Source organism: Fukomys damarensis, unplaced genomic scaffold, assembly GCF_012274545.1.
Source record: "Fukomys damarensis isolate Sample0158 unplaced genomic scaffold, DMR_v1.0_HiC HiC_scaffold_23, whole genome shotgun sequence".
In the NCBI taxonomy this organism is placed as follows: domain Eukaryota; kingdom Metazoa; phylum Chordata; class Mammalia; order Rodentia; family Bathyergidae; genus Fukomys; species Fukomys damarensis.
In genome coordinates, this window is record NW_022900935.1 from 49,223,539 (window position 1) to 49,233,167 (window position 9,629).

General features: G+C 33.0%; 1 protein-coding gene across 6 annotated transcripts in view; it reads left to right on the top strand.

The window, feature by feature from the left end:
* The window catches only part of Tanc2 (tetratricopeptide repeat, ankyrin repeat and coiled-coil containing 2), a 341,666-nt gene that overhangs the window by 137,155 nt on the left and 194,882 nt on the right, over positions 1-9,629 (top strand). For 3 of the 6 annotated variants that reach the window (XM_010637504.1, XM_010637505.1, XM_010637507.1), the window contains exon 4: positions 205-315. The exons of the other annotated variants lie outside the window; for them this stretch is intronic. In XM_010637504.1, the coding sequence (XP_010635806.1) occupies positions 205-315 (111 nt within the window). The remainder of the gene's footprint in view (positions 1-204; positions 316-9,629) is intronic. 6 annotated transcript variants of the gene reach the window in all.

Below are 9,629 nucleotides of genomic sequence, written 5' to 3' on the forward strand. Positions count from 1 at the left end.
AAAATAGGGTAACCTAATCTGAGTCTGACAGAGTGTCGTTCATTTAAGTGCTTCCATCTGTTGCCTGCTGTTCCCCTTACTTATGACCCCTCTGTGTTTCTCTCTTTCCCTTTCCCCTTCTCTTTTCCTCTGTTTTCTCTCTCTCCTCTCTCCCTCCCTCTCTTTCTCTCTCTCTCTCTCTCTCTCTCTCTCTCTCTCTCTCAGCCCCTCTGAGGAAAGCAAAGTTTGTTGAGAGCCCACGAATTCCAGAATCCGAGCTTGGCTCCCCAACACTTACTTCAGCTCAGAAACTGGACGTGGATGCATACTGCCCTGGTAAGCATGCATGCAAAGTGTCTGCTTTGAAAGAGGGAGGATTGGATCAGGACCATTCAGCAAAGTAGTATTTTACATGTATATGACTCATAAAACATGTTTCTTCTTTTGCAACCGATTATATATTCTCCTTTAAAGTACATAGTTTTTTCTGAACATTCTTTTTTGACTATTGATATAATAATGAAAGTATTGAAAATAATTTCAAAGATAATATTCAATATGAATGAATTAATTTTGGCAGATAGTTTTTAGGATTATTTTTGTGATTAGAAGTAATTGGAGAAATTTTGTTGTAGCTATGTAGATACAAGTATGTTGAAGATATGAATAAGAATGTTCATTTAGTGCCAGAGCTTTTGCATATGACCTAATATGCCCAATTCCTGTTGGAATTCTGAGTAGCTACATATAGGCATGATGTTGGAAGCACTAAACTTGAATTAGAAAAGAAAGAAATTCCTGAGTTGGACTTCTTTTGGATACTCACTTTTAGAAATACCTCCTCTTGTGAATAGCGTGTTAACACACATAGGACTTCACTGAAACCCTTCTTGTGTGGAAGCCAAACTGAGACAGAGGTATCATCAATGCTTAAGTTCTTTTCAGACTTAGGTGTGTGTTGCTTGGCAACATTTTTTACATTCTCTAAAAAAAAAGTCGATAGAACCTTGTCAGAAATGTTTATAACTCTTGTCAAGTGCACAGACATTACTAGAAGACCTTAGAAGACTCGGTTTGTCCTCTTTTTTTTTAGAAAACTTCTCATCAAAATTGGTGTAAAATCATCATGAATGGAACCACTACCTATTTACAACATAGGGATCTGTAGAATAAAATAATTCCTAGTTCTAGGAAAGTTATCAATAGTTCTGATATGAGATGTCAGGATAGTGTATCTGTGAAGTCAGATAGGACAAATTAAAACAAACATTAATGGAAGAAAACATGGGGGCCAGGCATGGGGGTGCACACCTGTAATCCCAGCACTTGGAAGGCTGAGTTTGAGGCCAGCCTGGGTTACATAGTGTGTTCAAAGTCAGCCTGGACTACGTAGTGAAACCCTATATTCAGAAAAAAAGGAAAAGAAAACTTGGACCAAACTTTAAAAAGTAACAGACATTTGATTTTATGAATCAGTTCTGAATATTGAAAGACCTTGGAGATTTTACTCTCAGGGCATTGAACCCTATATTTAAACCACTGTTTAAGATGACTGTTCTTTTCTAAAGCAGTAGCAGTTTTATATGTTAGTAACCAACTTTTCTGTTCCCACTCTAGCACGTGAGAGTCTTTCGTGTTTTGAGGTGTGGTCATACTTCTTAGGCAATAGGATATTGTGCTTTGCATTTCTTCATGCAAATTTTAATGTTAAATAAATGTATTAATTCCTATACATTTTCCAGAGGCCTTTTTTTTTCTTTCTTTCTTTCTTTTTTCCTCTTGTGATGTAGAGGATCAAAACCAAGGCCTTATACATGCTACGCAGCAAGGCCTTTACACTGAACTGTATCTTTATGCCCTATGGGAGCCTTTTCTTTTCCAGATTTACAAGTTAGACTGGCTGTCCGGGCTTTAATTATTGGAGCCTATTCTTTTGCTTCTTTATTTCCAGTATGACATCCTGAATCAAATTTAGCTATTGTAATTGTCATAAAAGCAAAGTAGCTGCTATTTGTTAGGATGTCTATACTAAATCATTATGCTCAATCTTACCAAAATAATTGTTTATGCATACTTTCCACAAGCATGAATTCCTTCCTGATTTAGAATTGAATCAAACCAAACCTCAGTGAAGATTTTTAGAAAGCCAGGAAGAAACTGAAATACTAAAATAATAACTAAAATGTTAATTACCATGCTATGTGATCTTCCCTCTCTGAAATAGATTTAAGGCATAGAAACTTCATAGTGATTTGATCTTTTCTAATAATTACACCTTCTGAAAAGTTTCTACTGAGATAAGAATAGTAATATGATAGCACTACATAGTATCTATCAAAATATAACAACAAATGAATGAAAGAGTACACTCATAAAACAAATTGCTTTGTCTTAGAAATGGATACACCAAAATACTTGTGGTACATTGGCATGCTGAGCACTTGGAACTAAAGATTGGAAGGCTTCAGAAGCATCCTTAGAACCAAGATCTCTATGACCTTCCCTCCTCAGGCTTTTCCCTTCTTTGTCCCTTAAGCAGGCAAGCAGAACAAAGAAGGAGCTTTCTCTAAAGTTCCCTCATCTGCCTGAAGATAGATTCTCCAAAAGATAATTGTCATGAATTCTCTCCTAGTCAAATCTCATCAATAAGGAAATATTAACTACATCACAGGAAAAGATAACAAAGGTTAACACCATGGTCAACCAGACTGTCATAGGCTGTCTCCTTTTCTTCCTGAGGTCCTGTTCATCTTTTCTAAAACTCATTCACTACCCCTAAATTGCCCACATTTTCTCTGCACTTCCTCAGTGAGGAGGGTGTATAATCTTCCAGATCTTTCTGAATATTTAGGGACTCACTTTTCTTTCCTGTAATGCACCTGTATATGTATTTGTGTGCCTTTTCTCCTTTTAACCTGTCTACTATTGGTTTATTTCATAGATTCAATTATTGAACCTTCAGGAAGTAGAAAGAAAACAAATATCAATCTACACTTTAAAAAATTTTAACATAAAATACACAATTCTAACAGAACAACAAACATTTTATTGTGCATTCATACATAATAATGCAGTTAAGGCTAGTGTTCTGATATCTTTTGTCCACCTGCTTTACTTATTATCACCTGCAAATTTGGGGAACTGCATTTCTCAGAGGCAGCATAATAAAGGTTAGAACAGTGGTTCTCAAATTCTAGCATACTTCAGAATTGCTAAGAGGATTTGTCCAAATCCATATTGCTGAGCCCATCTTCTAGAATTTCTGAGTAGATCTGAGGTAGAGTAAAAAATTCACATTTCTATCAAATTCCCAGCTGATGCCTAAACTGATGATTGAGCTTCCATACTTTGAGAACCAACTGGGCTAAAGGACTACTATAGACTGCTTAAAAAATGATATAGTGAAAAAACACTGGAAGTCTGTGGGATTCCTTTTACTACTGTTGACTTCTGGGGAGTAATTGGCAGTGTTTTTGTATTATCTAAGCTTAAACCTTCAGGTACCTATATTTTATTAAAAGAATGAAGCTCCTGTGTCTCAGACATATATTTTTCTTAGTTTCTCCATCTGCACCTGACATCTGTGTACTCATGTTTCTTTGTTGTCCTACATGTGAAAGGAGTTTGTGGATCAAACCAGACCAAGTCATTGATGTTTGGTCTGCAAATCTAGGGACAGCTACTTTGGGATACACAGTAGCTCTTGACCCAAAATATTTATCTAATAATTTGAATATCTGCACAGCTTTAGATTTTATATTCAAATTTCACTGTATTTCAAAATCAAATTTGATTTATGCAAAAAATGTGTGCAATACATAGACAGTGCATAGGCAGTTCTATAACTGCCACCATGGAGATGATTGATAGTATTAACATAACTATACTGTAGTGTAGGGATGTTTAGGGAATTGTGTTAGATAATTGTCTGATAGTGGGCACACTAAGATCTAGAGAATGTAAATGATTTATCTCGGGTCATAAGTAGGATTTATCGCTGAACTCTTGAAGTGAACACAATATAGTCCAGAAATACATTGACCTATAATACACTTATCTTCTTTTATTGCAAATTCTCTAAGTATCCCTTACTACTTTCAGATTAAAAGGTAGAAAATTCAGTTTGTATATATGAGACAGGGCCATTATCTACTCTTATGAACAGGGTAACCAAGTGATATTAGTCATTTCAATACAATTCCCAAATAGGAGAATGGATTCATCCTATTCTTAACTTTTCTGCTTATGATAGTAATAATTAGCTTTGTGACTTCAGTCAAGTCACTTAACCTTTCTAAGCCTGGGTTTTCTCACCTAAAAAATGGAGATAATGGTCTTAAATCAGATTAATACATGTGAAATAGCAAAATGATTGGCTCATAGTAAATGCCCATAAAAGTTAATTAGATATATTATTACTTAATGTTAATCCTGAGGAACAGCACAAAATCTTAAAGTATTCTATAAGTGATCAGAAAAATATATAAAAGTTTAGGGTCATTTTAAATATGTCATTATGTTTTGCTTCTGATTTTTTCATTACTGTTCTTGTTATGTGGAATGTATGTATTTTGTCAGCTGGAGTTCCTTGTCACATCAACATTATACATAACATTTCTATACTTTTATAATTGATGTGCAAAATTTTGTAGATACATGAATATATATTCATAATTGAAAATACCTAAAAGAGTATACTAAACATAACATTGGTGCCTTAAAAGGAGAACATTGGGATTGTTGCAGTGTCAGAGTCCATTTGGTGAGATGATACTAATCTTAGCAGAACTTGTATCTAGTTAGTTTGATTGCGGGTGGTTTTAATTTACTTTCATTGGCTGAGTATATTAGTAAATAAGAGCTCAGGTTTGTAATTAGATCTGGATTTAATTTCTGAGTCTTGCCTACTAACTATATACTATGTATATCTTTCAAAAAATTTTTTGTAAAATTGTGGTAAAATATCTTTTGTTAATGATTGTTGCTGTGACTAAGCAAAATAACATGTATCACATGATTAGCTCAAGGAAAATAAAAACTGATATTAGTACTTTTCTTGTTACTGTTTGTCATCATCACTTTTGTGAGTTTTCTATAATTCTATAATGAACTTGTATTGAAAATTTTCAGTGATCAGTTCTAAAGGATATTATATTCATTTAAATTTTCATTTTTAAAGAATTTCTGTTACACATTTTTATAAGTATGTCAAGTGTAGGTGTGCACTTTGACACTGATGGCAGGCCAGGGTGACAGGTTTATTAAACAGTTGCAAGAAGAAGGACCACTGCCCAAACTGGTCTTCTGAAAATAGGCTTTTATCCACACAAAGTACTTTCAGAAGAATCAAAGATTAATCTTTTTATATGAATCATTTCAAATCTCTTTAAAAATGGTAAAACCTTTCAAAGGACAATGGCACTTCTGAGGACAACAAAATTAGGATTTTTTTAAAATTCAAGAAAGGAAGAAAATTTTGTACTTAATTGGTGCATATTCATATATATTTTGCAAGGGCCAGGGACTTAGCTCATTGGCACCATGCCTGTCTCACAAGCACAGGTCCTGAGTTTGATCCCTGGTACCAGGAAAAAAAAAAGTTACATATATATATTATGTATACACACACACACACACACACACACAATTGCATTTGTAAAGGGTTTTTAATTTGGAGTTCTTATCATTGTACAGTCATAGTACAAGTAAAAGCCACTGTAGTCAAAGTATTTTATATAAAGTGAATTTCTTGAACTCTTTTCCCAACACCTATATAGTTGTAATCATTTCACTTAAAAGAAAAGGATAGTTCACTTTCTTCCTTTCATTTTTAAAGAATTTCTGAGAACACTGTCAAATTGAAATATTATTCTTATCCTAAAGAATTAACATAATCTTATTTTGCTATAAATTTCATCCTTATAAACAAAATCCTCTATACGATTTTCCTTGGCCTAGGTATAGAGACACTTTGTCTTCTAATTCACATCATCTATTACTTGTGTTTGTATCCTGGGTTGTAAGTAAACATTGTAAGTGCAAAGCAGAATTTTTAATGTGAGCTAAAATACGGAGAAATTTCATTTACAATAGAATCCAAAACTTTGAAATATTTAGGGGTAAATTTAACAAAATATGAGCAAGACTTGTGCACTAAAAATGAAAATATTGCTAAGACAAATTGAAGATTCAAGTAAATGCATGATCACACTCATGTATTATAAGATTCAGTGTTGTTAGCATCGTAATTTTACCTAAATTGTTTTAATTTACAATCCCAAGAATAAATGTTCATAGATGTTTACAAACTGATTCTAAAATTTACATTTAAATGAGAATCAGCTAGAAGGCCAAAATAATTTTCAAAATAATAACAAAAGACTTACAGATTTACATTATTCATCAGTAAAGGTGTAAGAAAATTTCAGTGGGGAAATGAAAATTTGGTTTGTTACGTAGTATCATACACAAAAGTTCACTTGAAGTGTAGACCTAAATGTACAAGCTAAGAGTAAATCTTTGCAACCTTAGAATGGGCAGAGATTTCTAAATAGAACATAAGAAATGTGATCAATAAAAGAAAAACATTAAAAACTTGAACTTTATTTAAATTAAAAGTTTGCTTTTCAAAATATGTTCTTTAGAAAATGCAAAGTCATAGAAGAAATTATTAGTCTTCGTATATCTAAAGAACTAAAGACTGAAGGTTTGAGCATTTACAAAAGAAGATGTTATAGGGTTATTAAACATGTGAATTGATATTCAGCATCATTAGTCTTCAGAGAAATGTAAATTAAAACCAGTGAGATACCACTATGCACTCATTAATGTGGCTAAAATATAAATGGCTCACAATACTAAGCCTTGGTGAGGATATAGAGCACCTACAAGTCTCAGATACTGCTTGTAAAGGTCTAAACTGAACCACCACTTAAAAACTGGTAGTTTCTTTTCTTTTTTTTTAGATTTAATTTATTGGTACATTCTAGGTAGACAGTACAGTTATATTCATTACTGGGACCTTGTACCTTTACATGCCAGGTCTTGGTTCTCATTTTTTCCCCTTGAAAACTGGTAGTTTCTTATGGAATCAAAATGTTAAGCTTTATAATCCAGCCATTACAGAGCTCTATGTTTGTCAAAGAGAAACTGAAATATATGTTGCACTTAAAGACTTACACGCATGTTATTAGCGCTTTTGTTTGTAATAACCATGAACAAAACAACCATATGTCTTTCAGAAGGGGAAAGATTTTTTTTTTTAATGTGGTATAACAGTCTAAAGAAGTGCTACTTAGCTGTATAGAGAAACAAACTGTCAAAACACTCAGCGACACGGATGGGTTTCCAAACCATTTGTGGACAGCCTAGTGTGAAAATACTAAGAGAATATACCAAGATTTGAGATTGTGGAACTATAGTTTTGTGTATTATTTGTATACAGCCTGCCATGTTAGGAATATAGATTAGGGATTTGGATATATTAACCAGTAGCTATTCATTTTGAGTAGTTTTAATTATTATTTAATCCCTATGCATGCTGGCTCTTTTAAGTAGAAAGTACGTTTTGGAAATGTTAAGTATAAACCATTGCTGAGTAGAGAATAAGTATCATCAAGAAAAATAAAGATCAAAATATATTCTGAAAATTTCAGCATTTGTTTTTCATAGCATCCTATTTCTAGCCAGCATTATATTTATCACAGAATTTTTAATTAATTTTTAATTTTGATTTAATTAAATTCCATAATAGGATTGTGCCCATGGTTCATAAGCCTAACCCATATATCTAACACCCAACACAACTTAGGATGTATCTGAAATACTATTAACAAGGGCTTTCCTATATTGTCTGTCAGATAATTCTGCTAGGTTTTGTTAAAGATTAAAATAAATAAACACATAGATAATTTATACTTAGTAATAGCATGTATCTTGTTGGTAGAACAATGAAGCATAGACTCAGGAACCAGAGTCTGAACCTAAATGTTCCTGTTACTTAACTAACTCTAACCATGTGGAAGAAAGAATTTAATCTTTGTGTGTCTCAGTTTTTCTATCTGTAAGATAAGAAATGTTGTTAAGATTAAATGATTTAATATATGTAATGCACCTAGAAATTTACAAGGCATAAATAGCTTAGTAAAAGTGCTGGTTTTTGCTGATTTACTGGTACTACTATAAATATTGTTCCAGAAATAAAACAGTTTTTTAACACATTAAATATTGCTGCATTTCATCATTTATGTTTGTGTTTATGTCAGATATAATTTGAATCTGAAATTGTTTCCTCTGCTTTTTCCTTAAATCTACTGTTAATATCAAACTCATTTTCTTCCTCCAAGAAACACATTCTATCTTATCTTTTCCTTCCCAAGACAAACTTGTTTCTTCTCTGAATTCTTAATATGACTTTTAATTTATAAAATATTTCTTGTGTACTTTGGTTTATCTCTATCTTAATGCCATTGCTTCATCTTCAGCTGTTACCTGACATGAGAGGAGTGGACAAGTAAACCTATTTGTGATTTGTTCTTAGAAGCATATTGTAATGTGTTTGACACCCATTGAGAAAACTCACCTACAGGCATGAGTGTGAATTTTTAAAAAAGGATCATCTTATATATCAAACTGCCTTGAAAGCAGGAGATAGAAAATAAAATCCAGAATACGATTGGAAAGATTTATTTCAGATAGTCATATGGTTGGAATGTGTCCCTCAAAAGCTTGTGTGTTTGGAAACTTAATTTCCAAATTTGTGTTTTTATGGCATAAAATGAACCATAAATGAACCCTTTAAGAGGTTATTAGGATTATGTGGAGTTTCTGGAGTGGGAGCCCTGTGAATAGCGGTAGTGATTTTACACAAAGAGAGACCTTAATCATATTCTCTGTTTGTGACACCCTGCACTGTGTTATGACGCAGCATGAAGGTCCTCACCAGATGCCAGTGCCATTCTCTTGAACTTTCTAACCTCCAGACCATTAGCTAAGTAAAATTCTAGTCTTTATAAATTACCTAGTCTCAGATATTTTGTTATATCAACATAAAACCTACTAAGATAGAGGAAGGGACAGTGTTGATATTTAAAAGGAGGGAAATAATATTGGATTGATGAATACATAGGTTTATATCACCATTTTTAGGAAGCTGAAGAAATTCATAGACTTTTTGCCTTAACTTCCTCTAATCCATTTTCCTCAATATTTTCAGTAAATCTGTTTATTCATATCTGGTTATATCCTTCTCTAAAATTATTTCATTTATACTTTCAACAGATCTCTCCCTCCCTTCTTCCCTCCGTTGCTCCCTCCCTCACACCCTCTCTTTGACATAAGGTCTCCCGTGTGGTCCTTTGTTGACCTTAAACTTGCTATGTAGACCAGGCTAGATTTAAAACTCCTGATTCAGATGGTGTGAATATTGTTTCGTTCTGAAGGTCAGGGTCTTTCATACATTTTCTATCATGCTTTTACTTAAGATACAACATAATGCCCAAATAATAATTGTGCCTGTTAAAGAAATTTTGTGAAGTGAATACACTCATACGGCTCTAGCTAAATCAATTATGTAGAACATTGTCAACACTGCAAAGGCTTTTCTAAATCTTCTTCTGCATCCTTATCCACTTTTTTTTTTTTTTTTTTTA